The 27457-nt window shown below is 38.1% G+C and overlaps 1 protein-coding gene across 3 annotated transcripts in view; it reads right to left on the bottom strand.

The window, feature by feature from the left end:
* Positions 1-27457, bottom strand: part of dlg1b (discs large MAGUK scaffold protein 1b) — a 428423-nt gene that overhangs the window by 153177 nt on the left and 247789 nt on the right. For 2 of the 3 annotated variants that reach the window (XM_060834674.1, XM_060834676.1), the window contains exons 5-6: positions 4762-4860; positions 29-82 (exon numbers count right to left, since the gene is read on the bottom strand). In XM_060834674.1, the coding sequence (XP_060690657.1) occupies positions 29-82; positions 4762-4860 (153 nt within the window). The remainder of the gene's footprint in view (positions 1-28; positions 83-4761; positions 4861-27457) is intronic. The other variant, XM_060834675.1, reaches the window with a different exon arrangement.

The raw sequence follows: 27457 nt of genomic DNA, 5'->3' as shown, positions 1-27457 counted from the left end.
ACACATGAAAAGCAAAACTGAAACTTACATACGGCTGAGATTCCAAACTATCTGTATTCACCACAACTGGAGGTGGATTCGCCTTGAAAGAAAAGAAAATGAGGAAGGAACAGTTAAAACATGTTAAGAAATGCAATAAATAAACTATTTCAAAGTGTGACACCTGAAATTCAATACTGCGTCGGCATCAACTATTGTCTCCTACTCAAAAGTGCCCAAAATAAATAGGAATAGTAAACAATTCTGTCATTCCTGACTGGGAAATTATTTAATGGCGCATCAGGTTATATAAATTTCTTCATGCAAATCTCCAGCTTTTCTGCTAGAGTCTGAACTAAATTCTATTCAAAAGAACCCAACATTTGGTGTGTGGTCAGGATTGAGTTTAAAAACACAAAATTACCACAAATTGGTTTTGGTCATTTTTTTGGCTCAATTAGCCCATATCAGTATTTACTCTCCATGTGAGCAAATAGTTCTGATCACATTTACCAACTCTGTTCTCATATTCCTTCACACCCATTCCTTCATTCATCTATCTAATTTAACCTTAAATATCAACCGTTTCTACTTCATCTTGGACATATATTCAAAATCCTCATCTGAAAAATAAATCTTCTCTTATCCCCTTCTGTCATATATTTAACTTAGGGACCTTCGTTCACGATCCTCAAGATTGGAAATAACCTGTTTCTAATAACTATACCCCATCCTTTTCACGATCATACTGTCCAATGATCAGCATTATTTAAACAAAAACACAACTTTTTACATGTCATCCATTTTGTATGTCCCAATACCTGGCAGAATCTGCACTGCTTCCAGTCTCAATGCCCTTCCTGCACTGTGGAGCTCTATCCTAATAGCAGAAAGGTCAAGGTTGTTTTTCTTCTCAGACGCATCATGATCTCTTGACTTCAAGTCTCAAACATGCTAAAGTCTAAAGCTTTATTCATTTCTTCCCCTCACCCAAATGGCCTTATCAACTGAAGATTTTGTACTCACAAAACCCCAACTCTTTCATAGAACAAGGTAGAATTATGCTTGTGCTAACAAATACATACTATGATATTGAACTCCATTCATTCTTTTCAGCAACGTTACGATTATTTTGCAGTTTGCTTAAGTTTTCCAAAAAAACTTAGGTTTTGTTATCATCTAAATATTTTAACAATGCTCCCCCTAGATCTATATTCAAATCATCGAACAGAATTGGCCCCAGAACTGAATTCAGAGGAAAACCAGTTTGCAATTACTCTGATAAACCGTGTTAATGAGTATATTTAAGTATTAATACTTTTTGAGAGTACGCGTTTAATAGAGAGCAGACAATAGGTCTTTTGCATTGAAAAGATTCCTGCTCTTTCATTTGTTCAAAAAAAAAGTCCCAAAATGCCCCAACGTCTTTTAAAACACACTGCTGGGAAGTCACATAGCTTAAGCTAATTGCTTGGACTTTTTTTTAAACTGAAAATCACACTTTGATTTGTGTCTTTGTATTGGCTATCGTTTGGATTTTAGTTGCAATGCAGTCTTCCCAGCGAGCGAAGCTACACAGGTACTCCTTTAACTTTTAGAGAATCCCAGTGTGAAACCTATGCAATTGATCTCTACAAAAAAATCTCTGAATTCTCGACATCTCCTGAGTGAATGATATTTAAAGGCCCGAGTAACAATTGCCTGTGGTTAATGACACCTGCCCCTGTACCAGAATGCTGATTGAAAGCCATCTTGAACCTTTCATAACCTATCCTTTTTTCATTCAGGAGCTGACAAAAAGTTAATTGGCCATAATATTTTTTTTCAAAATTAATATCTGCAGAGAAGCTTTTTGATTTTTTTTCCCCCTTTATTGGACTCATGAGAGAGAGCTGGCATTATTTATGAGGATGATGTTTACACTTTGGGAGCTTTTGTGGCAGTGTTATGCCCTTTCTTCTGAACCAAGAGACCTGGGTTCAAGTCCCATCTGTTCCAGCAAAATGCTTCAACATCTCTGATCAGTAGAATTAGGAAATACCAACATCGATGTATTTGGGCTCTTATGATACCATGGTAGTGTCCTTACCTTTAAGCCAGAAGGCCAGGATTCAATTCTTATCTCACGCTGAAGGGTGTAATGACACATCTGAATTGTATGATTAATAATATCTAACATTTATACCTTCACATTTCAAATTCTGTTAATCAGTTTTAAATCTATGCTCTTAAGTCTGGTTTTCACAATAAATCAGTAATTTTGTTCTTTATTAAAGCAACCTGATTGATGGATCTCTTTGTTCTAAATTAAGTAGAATGTATATTATTGATATGACCAATTACAGAGAAAAACATTTATATTGTGACGTGTGGAGTTGGACAAGAGTTAGAGACAATGTAATCCTCTATTGTTAACAACAAACTTTCCCAATTGTCCCAACAACTTATTTGTCTCTTCAATCAAGTTTATCATGCACTCTCTAATTCCTTCCCCCTTAGTCTTATCTAAGGAACTATGAAGTATTACAGATCTGCCATCAATCCAACTGGGTTTGAAGTGGATTCCAGCAGAATCTCTCAAGGGAAGTAGCGAGTGGGTATATAAAGTGCTTTCACAGAGGGATGCATGTTGAGAAAACAGCAGCAAATTTTGAAACCTACCTGCCCCCTCAACTTAAGAATATTGTGAAACATGCAAGAGGGGAGTGGATTCAGTACTAACAGAAACTCCTTGGAGTGACACAAGCTTGTTGAAAAATTCAATATAAATAATTCACCCAAAGACCCTTTTGAAGATGTAACGAATGTATTTTCATTTATCTGTCCATTCATATTGAGAAATGGGAATTTTTTGGACATGAATAATTCAGTTAAAACTTCTTTGTTCCACCAATCTGAGCCAAATATAATTAATATTTATAACCAATGCATTGACTACATAGAATACTGAAAGAAACGTTGCTGTAACAAAGATCCCCTTCCATGAATCTGGGATAAAATAAAAGTGGACAAATAAAAAGAGCTTTGGATGCTCCTTTGACAGTGGGACTTACAGAAATCAAATTTTGCAAAACATTTTTTGAAAAATCAATATCATTGAACCAGCTAACAACAAACAATAAAACACTATAACTCAGTACAGTGGCAGTGGTTTGCACTGCTATCTCATTACATCAGAGACCTGGGTTTGATTCTCCCCTTGGGTGACCGTGTGGAGTTTGCACGTTCTTTCCGTGCCTGCGTGTGTTTCTTCCAGGTTGTCTGGTTTCCTCCCATAGTGTGAAGATGTGCAGGTTGGGTGAATTGATCATAATAAATTGCCACATAGTGACAAGAGATGTGCGGACTAGCGAGATTAGCCAAAATAAATGCCTGGTCTGGGTGGGATGCTCTTCAGGGGGGTGGTGTAGACTCAGTGACCTCTATCTGCACTGTAAAGATTCTATGATAAATCTAGAAATTGTGTCAATCCAATTAGCAAAATAGAACATTCAGTCTTTGAGTGTTTTGTCAAATTGGCTTTTGAGGTCAAAACTGACACAGCCTCCATGAACAAGAAAGCAATCAAACAGTAAGGGAGTAAAATGGAAATGGGCAAGTGTATATCTAAATAAATACACTTTAAATATTGAGGGTTTCTGTCTCTCCTACCCTGACAGGCAGAGTTCTAGATTCCTACCACCCTCTAGGTGAAAGTCGTTTTCCTTATATCACCTCTAAAGCTCCTGCCCTTACCTTAAATCTATATCCTCTGGTAATTGATCCCTCCACCAAGGGGAAAGATTCCTTCCTGTCTATGCCCTTCAATGTTATACATCTCAATTATGGCCCCCCTCAGTCTCCTCTGCTCCAATGAAATCAATTCCAATCTATCTCATCTCTCTTTGTAACTAAAGCTCTCCAGCCCAGGCAACATCCTGGTAAATTTCCTCTCCACTTTCTTCAATGCAATCATATCTCTCCTACCTGAACTTTACATAAGAACAGATTACTGCAGTATGAGAGCTGCTTCTCATTCTGGGGCTGCAGAGTTTAGTGACCCTGAACTTAAAACATCTATATTAAAGCTATCCTGAAAAAGGGTGGGCAGACCATGCAAAAACTAAGATACATATCACATGATCCACTTTCTAAAATTCTACTCCAGCAAGTCAGACATAAGACTTGTTTGCTCAAAGTTTCCAAACATTTTGTTCAATACATTTGTTCATATATTTATTTCCTCCATAATGTATGATATTAGTTTGATTTGTGTTTTTATCTGTTCTTTCCAAAGACATAAATAATGAATTCAACTGACATAAATACAACTTCACAGTTCTAGATTTGACCAACCTAGTTTTGTGACCAACCTAGTTTTTCTCAACAATCTAAGACTCTCATTTTCCTCAATTCAAGGCAATAAGCACAATTTGAGATGTCACAAATATTTTAAATTTAGGCATTGGAACAAAGAGTTCAAACAACCAGCAGGTTAACCACTCCAGAGCTTCAAGTCATCAAGTGGGAATACTAATGGATTAAAGTCAGATCAGCCAAGATTTTATTCAAAGGTGAAATAGGCTCGAAGGGCTGAATAACCTACTCCTGTTCCTGATTCGATATTCACATGTTACACATTAATGAAAACACTTTACTCCATCTCCTTAATTGTATTTGCTCATCACAAAGTGCCCCAGTAAATCTACCAAATAATTTTATACAAGATTACAATTCACAAAATAAATTTTGATTATACAGCAACAAAATCAAAACATTCAAAAGAAAAAGATAGAACAAAACCTGTTGATTGTCAGACGAGAAGACACTGGCATCAGCAGGGACTGGCATAACAGGGATCACAGGGATTACAGGAGTAGTGGGAGGAGTAGCCTCTATCTGCTAAACAATAGCAAGGGATCAAATTTCGAGACAACTGCATTAAAAAAAACAATTGAGCAAATCTAACAGAAACAATAAGCATATATACTAAAGTCTTACTGCTTAGTAGCAAAACTCAATAAAGCGAGAACACCCGGCAAGATCTTGCTTTTTTCGGGATTGTAGTGGATGGTGGATGGGTGGGGGTCTGAGGTATGGAAGGAATAATGAAATGCCAGCCAAAATCAAATTGTGTAACAAAGTTAAAATGTTCATGCTGTCCATTACACATCAAATACCTATTCCATCCACCCATTTGAAAATTGGAATTTCTCCCAACCGAGCTTATTATTTTTCTGGCAATGCATATGTTAGATTTCACACAAATGCTGTAAAGTTTCTGAAACGCAAAGTTAAGCATATAATCAAGACCAAAGTGAAGTTATGATCGAAAGAAATTATATTTTAAGAGTCTTACTCAGTCACTGCATTCTTGGGGAAAAAAAAGTACAAAACATTTTTTGTACTTGACGTAATAACCAATTTAATCTAAACAGATTTCAAATATAATTAGTATCAAACCAATTTAAAGTTAATGGACAGCACAAAACAGTTCTTCCGTGATTCTACATTTTTGATTACAAAGATTAATTAGTTTAGATAGGTTAGTAAATAAGATTACATTTTAAACACAGTGTCAATAGAACAGTATTCTTACAAAATTTTATATTCCTTATAAATACCTATGCTCTCTGGATGGTACAAAAGTAGTTGAGTAGACCATCAATCTAAACTTCATATTGGGTGTGGAAAGCATGTAAATTCTGACAAGATCCTTAATTGCAGCATTGGAGCCCATAAACACACATTATTCCTGCAGTACATCGGATATCATCAGTGCTTCTTTAATTAAGAACCCAAAGCAGAAACAGAAACTGCAGGAAAAACTCAGCAGGTCTGCCAGTATCTGTGGAGACAAATCAGAGTTAACACGTTGGCTCCAATCACCCTTCTTCAGAACACACTGAACTTGGATTCCTCAGGACCCAAACCTGAACTTGGATTTCTCTCCACAGATGTTGCCAGACCTGTTGAGTTTTTCTAGTAATTTGTTTTTTTTTCCCCTGATTTCAAGCATCCACAGTTCTTTTAGTCTTTAATAATTAAGCATGACTTTAACAGCAATGTAACAGAAATTCTCCCATCTGGTCCTACTGTTTACTCGGTGGTAATTTTTCAATTAACTGTAGATTCCAGGAAATATGCCCCACTTGTGAATCCACCTTATGGTGTTTCATATTATCTCGCTATAGTCTTCAAGCTTAACACTTTAATATTTAATGCAAGTACTGTGAAGTTGGGAAGGGAATGCAAGGTGTGCAGGAAAAGTTAGGAATGGGCAACAGAAGGTGCACCTCAAAATTAGACCTCAAAATCAATCCGGCATTTGATTTTAAAATGCATCAACCTGATGCTTAAAGTCAGATATCCTAGCAAATAGGAGTTTTATGTCCAGCGTACATCACTATGGCCACTTTATTTCAATCATTAATTTAATTTGTTGCATGGTGGTTTCAATAACTGGTACCCTCAAAACACTTCCAGAAATAGCAGCATTCAAAAGATTTGAATATATTTGAATATATAGACTGTAATGATCATGGTGTAGAGACTGCCATTCAATTCCACAAATATGGCAGAATAATTTAAAAATATTTACCCCCACACGAAATATCAAATACAACTAACCTCTGAATTTTTTTTTTGTCTGCAAAAAGTGGTTATAAGCCTTCAAGCAAAAAAAGTATGATGTACTTGCATAGTGTCCTTGAGGAGCACTAAAACACTAGCTACATACATTGAGTCACTGCAAAGTGCAACAACTAATATACAAGCAAATGTGGCAGCCATTTTCTACTCAGTAAATATAACAAATCAGATTAATGACTATCATTTGAGACAAGAACTTTAGCCATGTTACCAAGAGAATGCTTTGTTCCTCTGAATAGTGCAGTGGTATTCACTCAAAGCAAGAAAACATTGCATACTTAAACCTACAACTTCGCAAAGATGAGCCCACTAATTGAGGCAATCTAAAATATTTTGAAAGGTCTTCCATAGATATCAGGTTATCATATTGGCCTTATAGGACAGAATACTTCATTACATTTATATCATTTTTCAGGTCCAAACAATATGCTGCTCCATCACCTGAAAGTAACTACCTTAGATTTGATAAAATGGAAGCTCAAGTCCAAGTTCAAGCTCCATTATAATGTGATTTGATTTGGTTCATCAAAAAAAAAGGTTATTTTACAGGAATCAATCAAAAAGGCAGTCAAAGGACACCGCAAAGTGTAAATGAGCAGATGGCCAATACACCTGGAGGATGTCTTGGATAAAAGCAGCAATCAAAATCTCCTCTCAGCATGTTTTACATAATGCCCTCTAAACAAAATAAATACAAGTACAGTCCTCAAATCTGGCATGCTTGGCCTGATGACACGTCAGATTTCAGATACTTCCGGATTTCTAAGCTGGTCTGTTCATGCTAAGCCAGGTCAGCTGGGGCCAAGGATCAATAAGCATGTGCAGCAGACGGCAAGCAAACCAACTAATAACTAGGTTAGAGCAACACCGTGCCAATGCAGCATTAACTGAATTGTGCAGCTAATAGTTTTTGTTTTAAATTACTTAATTAAAATTGATTCACAGTAAACTATAAAAAATGCCCTGTTTCAGACGATATCAGTTTTCAGGTAGCATATTTAAGGTACTCTACTTCTGTATGGAAAAGAAGTTATGATAACATTGCTGTCCAGGCATTTATAAAGGTTGGAGTGGTCTCATCAAACAAACTAACAACAGCCACAATCGATTTAATTGGAAGCAATTAGAGTATGAATGGTTTCAGAGAGTCAAGTTTCCTAACAACAGAAATAACTGCTGTATTTCATGAAGAGGTTTTCAGCAAATTAATTCTTAGTACGTTGCAGAGGCCATTTTATTCTAGAAATCGTGACATACAGTTAACATATACAAAATGTAAGCTTTCTAGGACAACAACACAAACATATTTAATTACTCATTGTATTACAAGATCCAGAAGAACGTGAGCTATTAATCTTTCTAAAGACCGAAATAACACAAGTGCCTTATTTAGAGCTTTTGTTTATTTTTGAAAATATGATGCGTGCATTTTCTAGGGAGCTGTGGGTAGAGGGCATTAGAGAACGCAACCCTGTACGTTTCTCCCAGGTGGTAACACTGTTTGGTCACTGAGCCGCTGAAAAGGGCAAGTCTGGTTTTACAGACCTAAATAATTGAAAGTCAACAGCAAAATAGGATTTTTTGAAATTATAAAGCAATCCATTAGTGTAGTTCTCCTACATCATAAAATCCAACATATGAAAGCAACAGTTTCATCAGGCAAATAAAAAGAAATGAAAATGTTACTGCAGCTTAGCATAGCCCCTATTTGGTCTCTAGCTAGGAAGGTGAAACCAAATATTTGGAGTTCCTGTAATTGAGGCATATATTAAAGCAGAACAATATTGTTTAGACAACACTTCACTAAACAACCTCTCTTTTACCTCAAACCATCCAAAATATCGTCAGAAAATATGTACATTGCATTCATGTGGGCAAGAGAATTAAACCTTCCTTTGAGAGAAGTCAATCAAGGATCAACATTAGACAGAGCAGTCTCAGACTTAAGAAATAAACCAGTGAAGATGAAATTAATAAAATTAAGCTTCAAGATTTTTGTATTCTTGATTCCACCATCGTACATGCTCAAAACAATGAACTGAAATTATGTCAGCAGATGGCCAATTGAAACTCCAGGATCCTACAATAGAGTGCCTCTGCTGAGCTTGGTAATCCTAAAACATGCCATCATAGTTTAATCATAGAAATCTACTATCTAAACTTCTGATGTTAATACAAATAACAAGCCAGCTAAATAAACCATCTGCAAAGCCTTCTATTCAATGTTCAACTCTCATTACAACTGGTCAGTGTTGGCAAAATGACCTCAGCACTGCAAAGTACACAGGTTCATCACATTTTCTGCTCCAAATGACATCTCTTAAAAATCAACTTCAATGATTAAAAAGCAATATCCTATTCCAAGCTCCTATCACATTATGTATACCCAGCTTCCCCCACAACAGACTATTCTTTCTAGATAGAATCTTTTATTTTGAGGGGTTGGGGTAGGGTGTAAAGAATTGTAATTCTTCCTTGGGACATTGCAGCTGTGTTTAATAATCAGAAAAAAATAATCAGAGTAGAGTACTGGCTAAATTTTGAAAAAGAGTATTTATTCCATTAAAACCGTTCCAATATTTAGACTCGTGACACGAAAATCATTTCACTGTACAAAATGCTGCTGCACTCCACCCCCACACACCCAACCAACCAGAGTTTTAGGTAACAAAAGTCCATTGTAAAGAGCATCCCAGCACTGCCTGCTTTTGTAAAATAAAGTGTTGCGATTGTTAAGCCATTGAAAGTTCAATTCATGAGTGACTGCTCATGTAGATTTAGAAACTAGACTGTTGAACACTGGGGAAAATCAACAACAGATTCCCAGCAAGTCCAAAGTCATAAGATATCTATCCAATCTATTTTTGTTAATGCATCTCTTCAATGTCAGTCACCAGTACCAGCACAACTACTTCAAAATGTTACATTTATGAATGGATTCCTTCTTTACTGAATTCACAATTTGTGGCAATAAAGAGGTCATATTCGTAGTTGAGGCCAAGGGCTGGTTTGTGGAAGGGAAAAGGAATAGAAGCATGTGTAGGCAAACTCAAGTATAGTCAGTTTTTGGTACTTCCTGGCAGCTGGAGGAAAGACACTGAGGTTGGGTGGCGGGGGGGGGAGAGAAAGAGAGAGAGAGAGAGGGAGAGAGAGATGCACCTGCTCTCTCAGTTGCAGGCAAAATGCCAGTCAGACAAAATTAACAACAAAATTCCAAAAAATTCTAAATAAATAAGTCTTAAAATACTAGCTTCAATGAAAATTGCACAATGAAAGGATTTACTGCAAAGTGATAAGCCAAGATTTGAACATCTCTTCCAGGCATCATACATGAAACTTAAGAGTTAGATTTGATTAATTCCACTGATCAGGGAGTTTGGCCATGTAATTATATTGCTCCCACTCTAGATTACATGTAAGTCTTATACTGACATAACCACTAAAAGTACAGTAAACAACTCTATAAATACTGACCTTATCGAAAGAGCGTGTTGACCAAGTGCTGTCTGACCACCAGCCACTAGTCGCTTTCACTTTGGCAGTACTTTTAGTAGGACTTTTCTTAACACTGTCACGCAGGTTTGTAAACTTGCCTCTATGTTTAGTCGAGGGCACGGGCAGAGTTGCAGAGGTGTAGTACTTGGGTGCAGTCAAATGCTGCTGCTGAGGCTCCAGACATTGCTGCCTCTGATGAACTTGCAATCTAGGATTACTTGAAAAATTAACTAATCTCCCCAGTTCGCAACCTTCTGGCATACAAGAATATTCATGCTTGTAGCAGTAAGTCGTCATTTTGCAACTTGAGGGGAGGAAAATAAACTGTTGTGTGGAAAGGGAAAAAAATCGACTTCACGTTTTGCCAGGTCAGGCTGAAATTAAATAAACATATTCCAACAGTGGGGCAGTTATCAGAAGATGGCACTGCTAGGAAAAGCAGAGAAGCAGAATCTGATTCTCGCCAGTAGCTTTCTCCAATTAATGAGCACCAATGGGCACTGCATATCACGGCCCTCTTTTTTTCAGGCATGAATAATCAATGCACTGCTCAGATTTGCTATGTGGGTGGCAAAGGTCACCTTACATACATATTCTCAACACATTTTAATGTAAATCCATCCTACCAGAAACTCATTATAGACTACCTCTTCCTCCCAAAACAAAAACCCTATTACAAATAGTGCTACAACTACTGAATTGAGTGTTTTTTTAAACCTGAAATTGTACTTTACATCCATTTAAACATTAAAATTCTCAAACTACATTCAGCACATTCCCAAAGATGCCTTGAGAAATATAAACTGTCCAATTTTATATCACAGTCATTGCCCAAACGGATAGCAATAAGAGTATCAAAATAGGCTACAGTCTTTTTCAGCTTCCATAGATAATGCACAATTGAATCAATAATCTAAAAAGAAAATTAAAATTCTCTTCATTTAGCAGTTGTAAAATTCCAAATACCAAAAAGCAAGGAACCTTCATCTTGTTTGTCTTATCTACACTGAGTTAGATACAGTTAATAATGGAGAAGTCACACTAAAGAAATGATAGGTTTTTGTTAAAATGCTGCAGTATGCACAGATCGAAGCTCTAACACAGACATTGCGAGCTACATCAGCCAATGCAAATAATGGACAGTCAGCTGGGAACCGCAATTGAGAGATGAATAGAAACTGACAGCAATCCTCACTAATCGCCATGGAGCTGCCAAAGCTCATTTTGCTTGCTACATAGATGTAATCAGAGGCTACAGAAGCCACACTCTAATGCAATATTCAAAGCAGTAGCAGCCAGGAGGAGGAAAGAATAAACAGCTAAAGCGGTGGCCCAGACTCTGCCAGCAGCGTACAGAATTTTCCAGTGTTTTGAGAGTGATAACAGCAATGTGAAAGCGGAAGCAGATGTGTTGCTGTGGGAGAACACGAGACTCAAAAAGCAATCCATATAACATGAGCTCAGTTTATTTCCTAGTAATCTGATATTTAGAGTAAAGAGCTTAATGGTATGAAAGTGATGTTCAGCTTCTATATGATCCTTTCATAGTTGTCACGTTTAGCATCTTTACAATTAAGTGACAAAGGTGAATGACGTCTGAAATAAAAATGATAAACAAGAGTCCTTGAATTAAGACAATCAGATTGCCCCTTTCATAGTACATTTATTTGTATTAGTTTTACATTAGTCTCAGGTTTATCTCTGTGAATGAAAATAACAGAAAACTGAAATACATTGAGACTGTGTTCAGAGAGATTATCGAACTAATAACGCTAGAAATCCTGCAACTTCATTACAAGAAATAAATTGCATACAGAGCTATCAGTCAGCATTTTGCAACTTGAAAAGTATTTAAAAAGTATTGCTGTACACTTCCTACAGCCCCATACTGATACTAATGTAAAACTGACCATAAATATAGACAGGCAGCATCCAAGGAACAGGAGAATCGACGTTTCGGGCATAAGCCCTTCTTCAGGAATCAGATTGCCCCTTTCATAATATATTATGCCTGAAACGTCGATTCTCCTATTCCTTGGATGCTGCCTGACCTACTGTGCTTTTCCAGCAACACATTTTCAGCTCTGATCTCCAGCATCTGCAGTCCCCACTTTCTCCTCATAAATATAGACAGACTATTTAATTTCAATTCTTACAAGAAAACTGCATAATTACGTTGTGTGGCAATTTCATGGTTGCAAAATGTACAGTCACCAATACAATAATTTTAATAATTCAAACCATTATATCTGCTTTTGGAAAGACCAAGTCTGAAAAGGAACAGCAACAAATCCTGCATCAGTAGTTCCACTTGTCGTCTTCCTTTTTAAAAGTTCACATGTATGACTTCTTTTGCTCTCTCTTTAAGATCTTCATTAGTTAAAGGAGATGGATTTATTGTTTCATTTTGTATCTGAACACTAGGTGCTTGAAGGGGTAGGTGGATGAGTCAGTTGGATGGTTTCAATCTGTTTCACACAACCACCTCTGTACCCACACTCCTATTTTTGATCATCCAACACATCCTCAATTAGCAAATGATCAGACTCTTCAAGGCCAAAATGAACAATCTTGACTTGTCAAATAGCACACTGCTTCCATCATCTCCAATACCTGCAGTAGCAGGAAGTAAAAGTGTCCAAAGTAAATGAAAACTAAAACTTTATTTATACTTCCCCAATGACTAATCTCCATAGCAGTGTGGAGTTTATTCTTCATTTGGTGGAAACTCAGGGTCAATTCTTGAGGGTTGGCAAGCATGGAAAAAGGTAGTTAACGCACACAAGGGAAAGAACAAGGGGAATCTGACTCCTGTTTACTCTCTCCACCAGGATAGTTTGCTAGTTTCAGCGAAGCTGAAAAGGTTTCTGTATATTGGAAAATGAGTACCTGACTCTTACAATGTTTTGTCTTGTAGTATCTGCAAGCTTATCTCCCATTTGCTTCATATTTCATTGATCGGCTCCTTTTCTTTTAAAAAATATGTATTGACATGCTGTCTCAGTGATGCTAAACCCTAAGTTTGAGTTCATTTCTTGTACGTACGATACTAGCCACCAAGTAAGTCCAAAACCACTACTTTGATGTGCAACCTTAAGTCACGTATGAAATGATTGATTTAATTAAATCTGACAAGATCATAAAATACTGTAGCCACCAATCCAATTATCCTAACTATTTGCTCATTATAAATGAAATTGTGCACGTTTAATTGTTTAATCCTGGAGTTTAATTTCAAGCTTGCTACTGGAATTTCACTAGTACATCACAGCAGACTACACAATAATAATCTGTCCTTTAGTGCCTCACCTCTAATTCACCTCAATGTCTCTGTTCAGTGAGCAGCACTGATTATCCCATTCACAAAGATTTGGAACATTCACCATGAAAGTACTTAAAATCACACAGGTAATTATGGGAAAAAGCAGTTGATGTTGGCATAGCTAGTACCAATACAAAATGCAGACGGATGGAATTTTTTCATACAAAGAATCAACATCTCACTGACCCAAAAGCAGAAGTGCCTGGCTTCAACTTCCCTTGAAGAGGGTGGGACAGTGCTCAGAGTGTCATAGAGATGTACAGCACGGAAACAGACCACTCGTTCCATGCCGACAGATATCCCAACCCAATCCCACCTGCCAGCACCTGGTCCATATCCCTCCAAACCCTTCCTATTTATATACCCATCCAAATGCCTTTTAAATGTTGCAAATGTACCAGCTTCCACCACTGCATCTGGCAGCTCATTCCATATATGTACCACATTCCGCGTGAAAACATTGCCCCTTGGGTCTCTTTTATATCTTTCCCCTCTCACACTAAACCTATGCCCTCTAGTCTGGACTCCCCCAAACCAGGGAAAACACTGTCTAATTATCCTATCCATGCCCCTCAATTTTGTAAACCTTTATAAGGTCACCCCTCAGTCTCCAACACTCCAGGGAAAACAGCCCCAGCCTGTTCAGCCTCTCCCTATAGCTCAAATCCTCCAGCCCCTGGCAATATCCTTGTAAATCTTTTCTGAACCCTTTCACGTTTCACAACATCTTTCTGACAGGAAGGAGACCAGAATTGCACGCAATATTCCAACAGGGGCCTAACCAATATCCTGTACAGCCGCAACATGACCTCCCAACTCCTGTACTCAATACTCTGGCCAATAAAGGAAAGCATACCAAATGCCTTCTTCACTATCCGATCTACCTCTGAATCTACTTTCAAGGAGCTATGAACCTGCACTCCAAGGTCTCTTTGTTCAGCAACACTCCCTAGGACCTTACCATTAAGTGTATTGATCCTTCTAAGATTTGCTTTCCCAAAATGCAGCACCTCGCACTTATCTGAATTAAACTCCACCTGCCACATCTCAGCTCATTGGCCCATCTGGTCCAGATCCTGTTGTAATCTGAGGTCAAAACTGCATACAACATAGACAACACAGTTATTGCACCACAAGTGGAAACTGAATTCACATCAACCTGTCCACTCAGACCCGTAATTGAAGGCATCTTACTTCTCAGCATCTATAGAGGTCTTTCACTACATAGCCAACTAAACATTCCATTCTAACAACGACTTCATAGGTAGTAGGGTCACATTGGCTTTTTATGACTCCACAGCAATACTTGCTTCAATTCATTCTTCACTACCTCTAACTTTCAAATATAGAAGCTACTTCTAGTTTCAATGACAATATTCTGCATTGCTCATTACACACTAGACAAGACCAACCTGATATCCCATACTACTCAGCTGTCACTCCTATCCTAAGCAATTTCCATTGTCTGTCCCAAATCCTAGAATGCACATTACAAAATTATTACAGAAGAGCAAGAGCCAAGGCCAGATGATCTTTGGTGTGCTCTGGAGACTTCTATAACTTGCAACCAAACATAACACTTGTTTAATAGTGCAGTTATTTAGGTTTTAAAAGTTTCAGATTATTGTTGTCGTGTCTCACCTCACACAATAGTAATCAATAGCAAGTTGCCCTATTAATGAGATTATAATGAGCATCATCTGTGCAGGTACAACTTTCTGAAAGATGCCCAATTTTGTCAGTTGCAAAGGAAAGCAAAGTGTAGTTTTTGATGCTAACTCATAGTACACGAGACAAATTTATTGATTTACTAAATTTGAGTACATTTAGGACTCAAGCATGAACATTATTATTCTATCTAGACTGGGAAACAAGAATTTTGCTGTCTTTCATTTTCCTTTTCCCATCACATAGTGTCATGATGTAATGGAAAACAATGTCAGAATTATCCTCATGAAACCTTACTGCAGTCAGTATCCAATGTACCAGCTGTTATTGTGATTTAGTAGTCAAGACATCATACTTTATTATAGTTGACACAGCAATGTCTTTTGGCTGTCTTTTTTTGGGACTGATCAATGCTAATCTGTTCTCAATCACATCAAAACTGCTTGGACACGAGTGATTTGCTTAATTTCATGACATTGATTCTTTATCTCCCGGTCTATGGTGTTGTGCCAAAAAAGTAAAATTTTGATATCAGCCATTTAGGAAACAAATAAGAAACTTAACTGCCATTCCACCTGCACTCAGGTGCTTACTGTTTTCCAGTGCATTTAAGTTTGGCACACTGCCAGCATTTAATGAAAGGAACTCTTCAAAGTATCCAGCAATGTAATATTCAATTAAACAGTAAGTCACAGCTGACTCCAATTGGATCACAGCACAATATCCTTCAATGAAACAATTCTACACCATTTCATTTTACTAATGCCTACCCCTGCCAGTGGCTATTTAACCAGCAATAGATGTTATATGAATGCCAAAGCAAATTGATAGTTCCTCCCTAAGGGAAAATATTTGGCCCTGATGACACTCCAGTTCACTCAGAATGACAGCATGAGTTTGCACTCATGATTTGCAAGCTGTATATAGGGAGCTCACATTTTACCACTCAAACAGTTTTGTGACTGAAGTCAGCTCTATTTACTCCCATCTCTATAGTATCACTCATCCCCACTCCTATCTGCTGCTGAAACTTTAATGCCTTTGTTAACTCTGCAGTGTCTCATTATCTCGGATGGGCTCTTAACCTTCAGTAAGCCTGACCACATTCAAAGTTCTGCTGACCCATACCCGACTTGCACAAATTCCCATCCGTGATCCAACATTGGTTCTAACTGATGCAAAGTTACATCTTGAAAATTCTTATTTTTGTTTTCAAGTCCTTCCACAACCGCACCTCTTCCTGTCTCCAAACTCCTACAGAATCCTTTGATCGCTGTCTTCTACCAATTTTGGCTTTGTGTGCACTTTTGACTTTTAATGCACAACCATAACCTTCAGCTGCCTAAAATTTTGTCTTTACACTTTTTTTTCTCACAATCTGTTCCTCCTTCCAACATACTCCTTAAAACCTATCCTTTTGACCAATATTTTGGTAGCCTTACCCATTATCTCTGCTGATGGTTCAATGCAAATTTTGTTCGTTGAGGCTCCATTGAAGCATTTTGAGATGTTTTACACTGTTAAAGGCACTGATCCTTAGAGTGCAGCAAACCATTTTATTATTGTTTAAATTTGAACACTTAAAAATCTAACTCTTATACATTTCCACAAAACTGTCCAGCTTTTAGATGAAAGATTTAAAATATTTTAAAGTCATAAATAAGATAAGTAGCAAAGTTATAATGATATCTCATACTGTTCAGATGGCATTGGGGACACTCAAACCAGAAGATCCTACTTCTAATTTCAGGACTGCAATCTATTAGCTCTCAGACTGTGGACTGAAAACCTCTACTTGACCAAAGATGGTCAATGAGTGCTGCACATTGTTTGTTATCTGGTGGGCTCTACTGAAAAGTGTGCAAAAGTATATCAAACAAAAAATTGGATTGGAGTTAATTTTGATGTTTTACACAAACAGACAGATAATGCCCACACTCTGACCTGAAAATTTCTATCAAGCAATTGCTTCAGCCACTTACAGAACGGCATTACATCATAAATTAATATAGTTAGGTAATAACTATTGAAATACAGATATTTACAGCACAGAAAGAGACACCGCAGCCCATCAAACTAGAGGTACAACAGATCCTAACTAAGTTTATGTGATCCCAAATGAAGTCCCTCACGAGGATTGTTCCACAATAAAATATTGATCATAATCCAATACAAAATATAAATCTGATCAGAAGTACATTTGATACAGAAAACAACAAACCTGATAATGCTCTTTGGAGGTAAACTTGCTTTGCAAAACAAATGGGTTTAATAATCTAACATATCACACCAATGCTGGTGGTCAATGGGAACCAAAAGCACAGTAACCCAACACAACAGATTATCAGGAGGAAAACAAGCCATTCAGTCCAACAGATTCATGCTGGTGTATCTCTTCCATATGAACTTCCTACCACCTTTCATTTTAAAATGACATAAAACGCTACAAACCCCTTCATCACTCCTGGTCTGCATGTGATGACATGTTGAAACTCTACTGGTCAATTCACATGTCACTTTCTTTCACTAGAAAGTATTTAAAGAGCTCAATGGGAACCTTCAGTGTTAAAAATGCAACGACATTGTAAGTGAAAGCTCCAGCCATCCAATGTAAAAGTGATCAAATGCTGCACTTTTATATAAAAGTGGGCTGGTTGATGCTCTGAAGAAAAAACATGGCTAAAGTACTTCATGAAGGCAAAATCAGTAATGGATGTTGCACGAATATTAAAAATAACTAGAAAATAGTGGAAGCATTCAGGTCAGTTCACATCTGCGCAGAAAACAGAGGATTCAATGTTTCAAATGGATGCTCTTTGAACTGTTCAGCTAGTCTGCTCTCCTGCAGATGCTGACAAACTGATTATTTTCAAGAATAACTGTTTCAAATTCAGTATTTACATTATCAATGGCATGTCACCAAATACAGTTCTTTCTTTGATAAGAATTGAGAAATAATATAAAATTCATACATTGAAAATATTTATAATTTGTAAGTTACTATGCAAGTTGAATATTTGACCTAACTATGCTCAACATTGAAAAGACAGTTTATGAAAATATTGGCATAAGCATTCGAGAGACCAGACATGCACCAGCATTATGACTGCAAGGCCCAGCTTATAAACAATTTTATGTGGGAGGTAATATGCAAACTGAAATACTTATACTAAAAAACATGAATTCACCAATTAAGAGCTTGGTTCAGTTGGTGATCTTTTCAATTAATGTTGAGAATACAATCTAATCTGCCACTTCAGTTCAGACTCAGGCTTTCACATTTTGTCAGAGGTACTGTCTTTCTGTTCAACTTCACAGCTTTAATCAAAGACAAGGGAGTTCTCAGTGCCTCAGCCAACACATATCCCCACAGTCAAATTCAATGAACAGAAACTGAGAAATATTCAACAAGTCTGACAGCATCCACGGAGAGTGAAAGGTGTAAAGAGGATTATAAAGGAAATTAGACTTTTATTGTGCCACATGCTCAGCAACAGTAAGTACCATAGTGACATGAGATGACATGTAACTGGTGCCTGGGTCATAAATAATATGCCCTCTCTTATCATTCACTCTAAATAGTTATGTTCAAAAAGTCTATTGGAGCTCATTTACCTAAATATTGATCTCACATTAGTACAAATATTAGCTGAATATTGTCAGCATTTCCAATTTGTTTCAGATTGCCACCATTGGCAGAGCTTTACTTTTGTACAATTGAAACGGATCCCTTTACTTAGTTTGGGTCATGTGTCAAAGTGCAATTGAGATGGTACCTGTGGCGACCTCTCTCAAGTATTGCAATCATACCAAACAGAACCACCTGTTGTTACATAAATGTGGATAATGGGTAAACAATCCTGTCGTTCTGTACTAAATTGACTTCACATTTTCAAGAGAAAATACAGCGAAAATTGAAATCTCAGTGGTTTGCAGTCTGAAACTATCAGTCAACCCACCATTTTACTGAACATCAGAGTTTCAGTGTTCCCTTTTAAGTGTTAGTATATGCACCACCTGCTGCGGAAGCAAAACAGTACCCACAAGTCCGCTGAAGATGATGGGTATCGTTTTTGCAGTACAATGATTCATACCACTTGGGGCAAATTTCACCATATATTGAACAATAAATTTCAAACCTTGTCAGACTGCATTAATTCCATAACCCTATTGAGTTCCATTTGTCAAAGGATTGCTGACACTAATGATAGTATTCCATTTATCTTTCTGCTATTAGCAGAGCATTGGATGCAGATTGCTTAAATTGAAAAACACACACTAAGTGAAGAGCTGTTTCAAAACTCGGAGATAATGAAGTAATTGCATAGGCTGTGGCTAATTTCCTGGTAGCATTCAGTTTCTTGAATCTAAATATGCCCAAATTTAGTTATTTTCCAAAACAGTCTAGAAAGGATATGCTATTGTAGCACTCCATACAGTATGATTTTACTGCTGAGAGTTAGATTTCGTGTAACAGCATGCTTTCTCAAACTAGAATATGCAATGGATCATTCTCCTCCAAAAGGTTCCAATTCTTACCCTTCCCATTCTGACATCCAAAACAAGGTTAATATCGATCCATGTAGCCGCCACTCATTCAAAAAAGACAGTGCTACTAATTAAACCTGTAGTCATCTGTCTAAAGATGTGAACAGACAGCCAAGAGCCTGGGAAAAAAAAAACAGCAAGCCAGGCAGCGTCAGAAGGTGGAGAAGTCAATGTTTCGGGTATAACCCTTCTTCAGGACTGGGAGTGGGTGTAGGAGGAATTGCAGATAAAGGGGATGGTTGGGGCAGGGTGTTGAAGTGGAGATAGATGAAGGCACGTGGAGGGTACAACGGTTGGTCAATGAAAAGAATGAATCTGGTTGGTGGTAGGAAGGAGTGGAAGGGAAGGTGAGGGGCTGAAAAGGGAGGCAGGGAACGGGAAAGGAGGTTATTTGAAATTGGAGAATTCAATGTTAAGTCCTCTAGGCTGTTGGCTGTCTAGGCAGAAGATGAGGTGTTGTTCCTCCAGTTTGTGTTGATGATTGTGGCGACAATGGAGGACGACCAGGACGGTCATGTCGGAAAGGGAATGGGAAGGGGAATTAAAATGGGCAGTGATTGGGAAGTCTGGTTTGCCCCTGCGGGCCAAGCTGCGATACTTGACAAACCATTCCTTAAGTTTATGTTCGGTCTCCCCAATGTAGAGAACAACACATCGGGAGCACCTGATGCAGTAAACTAGGTTGGAAGAGAGGCAGGTGAACCTCGATCTCACCTGAAGGAGTGTTTGGGGCCATGGATGGAGATGAGGGGAGTGTTGAAGGGAACGGTCCTTGCGGAAGGTAGAGAGGGGTGGGTAGGGGAAGATGTTCTCGTTGGTGGGGTTTAGTTGGAGTAGGCGGAAGTGTTTAAGGATGATACGTTGGATGTGAAAAGGCAAACTGACAGGAGGTAAGATGACAAAACAAATAGCAGCGTGGCTAAGTTAGTAATACTCCAATCTCCAAGTCATAAAATTGAGAGTTGCAACATTACTCAAGAACTTGAGCACATATTTTTAGTTGACATTTTGGTGCCATAATTCTGGAGGCACCGCCTTTCAAATGACACAGTCTCATTTATCTTTTCAAGTGGACAGAAAAGTTCGAAGGCCCTATTTGAGAGCAGGACGTTCACTCACTGACCTGGCCATTTCTCCTCTCTCAGCTATCACTATCACGGGATAATCTAGTTACTCATTAAATTTGCTGCCTGTGGAAATTTGACAAGTTTTTGCTAACTTAATGTACATGAAATCTTCCCTATATTAGACAGCTGGAATATCACTGCTGCGTATGTGAGAACATTTATTAAAATTCATTAGCCAGCTGCCAACATATAAAATGTTGCAAACTTTTAGATGACTAAGAAATGTGCATTTCTCTCCCCAGTGAAAGATGCAAAAAAAGGGCTCAATAATATTCACCCACTTAATTTTTAGAAAGCATTAATTCTTTCAGGTTTTGCCCAGAGATGTTGGAATGGGTTCTTCAACTGCTGAGAACAACATAGGAGTTAGTCACCATTTGCTTATAAACCAAAAGGTCAAGGGGAAAAGAAAAAAATGCTCTTTTGAATTTAAATGATTACATTAAAGCAACATGCTCCAACATATCAATTTGAATGTCATCAGCAACGTAGAAGAGTCCCCCAAACCATAACAAGCAAAGCATTTTAATAGCAATTTCATTTTGAGGGTTCCCAGAGGGTCCTCACTTAATGCTTATTCTGCAGAGCCTTTTAAACATGCTTGATTCAAGATTGCAGAAAAACAAAACACTATCTCTGGGGCAAGGGGGTTGGGGCTTTGCAAATTAAGTGGGTGGGTTCTCGGAACCAGAGTCATACAGCATGGAAACACACCCTTCGGTCCAACCAGTCCAAGCTGACCGTGTTCGCAAGCTAACGAACCTCATCTGCCTGTTTTTGACCCATATCCCTCCAAACCTTTCCTATTCACGTACTTATCCAAATGTCTTTTAAAATGTTGTAACTGCACCTGCACCCTCCACTTCCTCTGGCAATTCATTCCACATACCAAGCACTGTTTATTTAAAAAAAGCTCCTAAAGTTCTTTTTAAGATGTTCTCCTCTCACCTTAAAAATCTGCCCCCTTATTTTGAAACCTCTATTCTAGGGAAAGGATCAATGCTACTCACCTTAGTTAATACTGCATGCAATTCTGGTCTCCTTCCTATCAGAAAGATGTTGTGAAACTTAAAAGGGTTCAGAAAAGATTTACCAAGGATGTTGCCAGGGTCTGAGCTATAGGGAGAGGCTGAACAGGCTGGGATTGTTTTCCCTGGAGTGTCGGAGGCTGAGGGGTAATCTTATAGGAGGTTTACAAAATTATGAGGGGCATGGATAGGATAAATAGACAAAGTCTTTTCCCTGGGATCGGGGAGTCCAGAACTAGAGAGCATAGGTTTAGGATGAGAGGGGAAAGATATAAAAGAGACCTAAGCGGCAACTTTTTCACTCAGAGGGTGGTACGTGTATGGAATGAGCTGTCAGAGGATGTGGTGGAGGCTGGTACAATTGCAACATTTAAGAGGCATTTCGATGGGTATATGAATAGGAAGGGTTTGGAGGGATATGGGCCAGGTGCTGGCAGGTGGGACTAGATTGGGCTGGGATATCTGGTCGGCATGGACGGGTTGGACCGACGGGTCTGTTTCCATGCTGCATCTCCATGACTCTGTCTATGTTGGACAGTTGTTTGATATTTAGGGTTTAGGTATCACAATCAGATTGAATAAACAATGAATTGCACAAATTTAGAACACCAATTCACTTCCAGAAGCAAAGATTGCAAAAGCAACTCAGGCTGCTTGAACTTGATACCAAACTTCTGAAAATCAGAAGTACAATTTCTACGTTTGCACATGATCCATCAAACTGGGGTAGTAAGGGAGGATGAGGATGAGGCATGGCCAAAATTAAAGAGAAGTGCAAAACATTGCAGTGGGACACTCCTTAACTGGCCGAATAGAAAAGTAGTTGGCAAATTAAGTTTGATGAAGATAAATGTGAGGCAGCATTTTGATTGGAGAAATACTGAGGTCACTTATTGTTTGGGTGCTTAGAGGAACTAAACATAACGACAAACAATGTTTCATGAGCTCTTATCTGGCTCAGTTAGAGTCATAGACAGCCTTAGAGTCTTACTGCACGAAGACAGGCCGTTTGGCCCAAACTGGTCATGCCAACCAAAATGTCCATCCACGTTAACCCTATTTCCCTGCAATGCCTTCTAATCCCTTCCTATCCTTGTATTTGTCCAAATAAATTTTATGTATCCATCTCAACCATTTCCATTGGCAGCTCACACTATATGCATATCATCCTCTGTGTAAAAATGTCTCCCTTCAGGTTCCCCTCTCTTTTTTTCCCCCACTAACCTAAAACTGATGGCCTTTAATCCTCAATTCCCCAACCCTGGGAAAAAGTGTATTCATCCTATCCATGCCTCTCATGATCTTTACACCTCCATAAAGGTCCCTCCTCAGCCTCCTAGTCATTAAAGAAAAAAGTCCTAGCTTGTCCAACCTCTCCCTATAACTCAGACCATTGAGTCCTGGCAACATCCTTGTAAATTCCTTTTGCACTCTTTCCAGTTTAATAACATCCTCCTTATAACAAGGTAAACAAAATTGAACATAATACTCCTAATATGGCCTCACCAATGTCCTATAACAGCAACGTAGCACCTCAACTTCTATACTCTATATCCTCGGTTTGCCAAAAACCACCTTCACTGCCCAGTCTACCTGTGACTCCATTTTCAGAGAACTGTGAACCTGAACTCCAAGATTCCTCTACTCCACTACACTGCTTAAGGTCCTACCATTCACCATGAAACTCCTACCTTAATTTGACTTTCCAAAATGCAAAACCTCACACTTATTTATATAAAACTCCACTTGTCATTGTTTACTTAATATATTAATAATCTGGATGAGGGAACTGGGGACATTCTGGCGCCGTTTGCCGATGATATGAAATTAGTGGACTGGCAGGTAGTTCTGAGGAGGTGGGGAGGCTGCAGAAAGATTTAGACAGTTTAGGGGAGTGGTGCAAGAAATGGTTGATGAAATTCAATGTGACCAAATGCGAGGTCTTGCACTTTGGAAAAAAGAATACAGCCATGGACTATTTTCTAAACGGTGAGAAAATTCATAAAGCCAAAGTACAAAGGGATCCGAGAATGCTAGTCCAGGATTCTCTAAAGGTTGACTTGCAGGTTAAGTCCGTGGTTAAGAAAACAAAAGTAATGTTGTAATTTTCTCAAGAGGGATGGAATATAAAAGCAACGACATGCTACTGAGATTTTAAAAAGCTCTAGTTAGGCCCGACACTTAGAAAACTGTGTCCAATTGTGGGCCCCACACCTCAGGAAGGAGAGTCACATGGATGATCCCTGGAGTGGTAGGCCTAACATATGATGATTGGCTGCGGATCCTGGGCTTATATTCATTAAGTTTAGAATGTTGAGGGGAGATCTAATAGAAACTTATAAGATAATGCATGGCTTAGAAAGGGTGGATGCTGGGAATTTGTTTCTGTTAGGCAGGGATACTAGGACCTGTGGGCACAGCCTTAGAATTAGAGGGGGTCAATTTAGAACAGAAATGAGGAGACATTCCTTCAGCCAGAGTGTGGTGGGCCTGTGGAATTCATTGTCACAGAGCGCAGTGGAGGCCAGACATTAAATGTCTTCAAGGCAGAGATAGATAAATTCTTGATCTCACAAGGCAATAAGGGCTGTAGGGACAGTGCGGGTAAATGGCATTGAAATACCCGTCAGCCATGATTGAATGGTGGAGTGGGCTCGATGGGCCAAATGGCCTTACTTCCACTCCTATGTCTTATGGTCATTTCTCAGGCCACATCCCAGCTGATCAAGGTCCTGTTGGATTTTCTGATAACCTTCCTCACTGTTCACAATACTGTCTGTTTTAGTGTCGTCATCAGCATGAAATAAAAACTGTGAGTCGTTTACTCTTTCTTAAGGATGCATTGAATAATTAATGGCACGTGGCTTTTTTGAGCCTCCACAGCTCTCTGGGCCTACTTGGAGGCCTGGCTCCAAAAGTTAGCTGCCTACCAAATCCCAAAGCTTCAACTCAAGTTCTAACAGAACAGAGCAATCCAACTGCTTACAACTTCTCATTGGCTCCCCAAATAAACAGATACCAAGTAGTTTACTTATTTTTGATAAGTTCAGCCGGCTGATTCTTTTCTGTCTGTTCCTGTATCAATTTGCATTCTGTTCCAATAACTGTGACCCTGGAACTGTTCTTCATTAACCTATTGAAAACCTTTGCAATAAGGCCTGCCCTTGCTCCTAGGCAAAATTGACAAAAGACCATTTGGCCAATTATTCCATGTTAATGTTGATTCGCCATTCTAACTACTGTCATCTTTCTTAACCCAAAATCTACCACCAGATCTTCTATATCCTCATTCTACTCCAACTTCCCTTTCAATGCATCCAACATATTTGCTTCAACTACTTTCTTGTTGTCATGAGTTTCACTATCATTGCACTTTAAGCAAAGGAGTTTCTTCTGAATTAATTGTTGGATTTCTTAGTGACTTACCTTTGACTTTTGATTATGGTATTCCCCCAAGAAGCTGTTCTCTGTCAAAACTTTTCTTCATTTTAAATTTCTGTTAGGTCACCCTTTGCTTTATTCAAGAACACTGAGTGCAACCTTGGAATGGTCAAATGTAGCAAACTGCAGTGGGACTTAAACGTAAGAAACCCAATGTTCATCAATTGCCGGTTCTAACAGCACAAAAGTGAAAGACAAAGAAAAGGGAATGCTATTGAATCAAGCAAAGGGTCCCATGTATCTCTCAGCATTCGCTATTTTCTTCCAATTTGATCACTACCATATTGTTATCCAGTCCTGTTTTATTTTCTTTCAGATTAGAAAAAGCATAGCAATTTATATATTTTCAGCAAATCTCAATGTTCTTTGCACTCAAATAATTACGTCTGGAATGTTGTTCTATTGTTAAACATTGCAACCAATATACGCACAGCAAGATCTGGCCAGTCACAACATGATTAATGATTTGCTCATCCCTTTTGGTCTTGCTGGATCAATTCGGTCAGGATGTTAAGATGGCTATCACTCCTCTTTGAATAGACTTCTTGAACAAGTTGACAATAATTGATTGAAACGTTTTACTAAAAAAGTCAGTGCCATTAACAGTGCACTAATACTGCAATAAAATGTCATCTTAAAATTATTTACTAAAATCCTGCAGTGGAGTTTGAACCAATAAACCACTATTTCCTTTACATGTGCTGCGACTGAGCTACACTAATGTATACAAAAGGTCATACATCAAGTTATGTCAGAGATCATTTGGACGGACATTTTTTTCTCTTTTAGAATATAATAAAACTATGCATTTGCAATATAAGTTCTCTTTTCAGTGTTACAATTCAGCTTCCTTCAAAAATGTGAACAAGGTACACTGACTGGAAGCTGGGGAACAGCTGTCACTGCTTTAGCAACAGAAACTTAAAGTTGCATAAATTTTGGTACTCTTAATGTTTTAAAAAGCTTTCGTTTTTATCATTTACCAGTTATGTGGCTTCAGGATCTGCTTCAAAACAGATTGAGAAGCTACTTAATGAAGAACTTCACTAAATTCAATAGCATTAGCATCTCTACAACCCAGAGCAACTATGACAATCATTTTGAAAATACCCTTACTTAACATTTTTTAAATCTGTTTAAAATTACATTTTGGCATTAATTCAGCAAATGATTTATTTCTGGTGTCAGTTCTTATACTTTTCACTCTCTCATTTCACTTTCAAATTCAAGTGGAATATTTGCGTTACTGCTACAAAAAAATGTTTGAATATTAATTCTTTAAATGCAATTAATAAGTGGAAACAGATTGGCTGGAAGGAAGAATTTTCAAGTTGCTGTTAGCATAGTAAATTTTGGGTTGGGACCAAGTGGTAGCAGATGGCATACGATTATCATCTTTCTTCAGTACTGAAATTTCTAGCATTACCAGAGAAAATTGAAAATGGGAAGGGGGTAGAAAAGCTGACTACATTTAGTCAAATGAAATGGACTGGATTCACCGTGAAATCAGATTTAAGACTGGAGTTGAGATACAAGGCACAATGTTTTCGTACACCAATCTTGAAAGATGTCGTCTTACAGCAATAAGCATCTGAGCATTTTTCCACAAATTGATCACTAAACTCAATGCTATTGCCCATTTAATTAGCCCCTCGAACTCTGATCGTATTTTACTGCTAAATTCCATTTCCAGTTGTACAAGATTGATTGTACAAGCAGGGGAAGACGAGTTTGAGAAACAGCACAATTTGTTGGGTGCTACAGGACAAGTTAAGAATAGTCAACAATGCAGATATTTATTCATCTCTCACAAATGTTTCATTAAATAGTCACAGGATTAACTTACACACAATAGCTAAATATTTTAAAATTACAGAGTTAACAAAATAGAAGAAGTTTGAGCAGAAGGATTGATCAGTGCAGCACCTTGAAGTATTTTACACTAATATAGTCAGAGTTATTGCCAGCTGGTTGAGAAGGTACAGAACAGGTGGCATGACAAATTCCTGACCCTCTGAATTGCACATGCTGTGGGGAACTAAAAGAATGGAAAATCATCCATCTTCTCACTGCAAATCATTTTCAAACTTCTTTTATAAGGTTATGCTTGAGAAGGAACATAACTCATAGTTGAATTTTCTCAGGAGTCCTTGCTATGGTCTTAGACTGACTTGGATTTACAACGCAAATAAAAATAGCAGTGTGCTTGTTTCTTCAGA

The sequence above is a fragment of the Hemiscyllium ocellatum genome, chromosome 13, assembly GCF_020745735.1.
Source record: "Hemiscyllium ocellatum isolate sHemOce1 chromosome 13, sHemOce1.pat.X.cur, whole genome shotgun sequence".
In the NCBI taxonomy this organism is placed as follows: Eukaryota; Metazoa; Chordata; class Chondrichthyes; order Orectolobiformes; family Hemiscylliidae; genus Hemiscyllium; species Hemiscyllium ocellatum.
The sequence above is the reverse complement of the archived record's forward strand: the minus strand, read 5'-3'. Positions and strand labels throughout refer to the sequence as shown.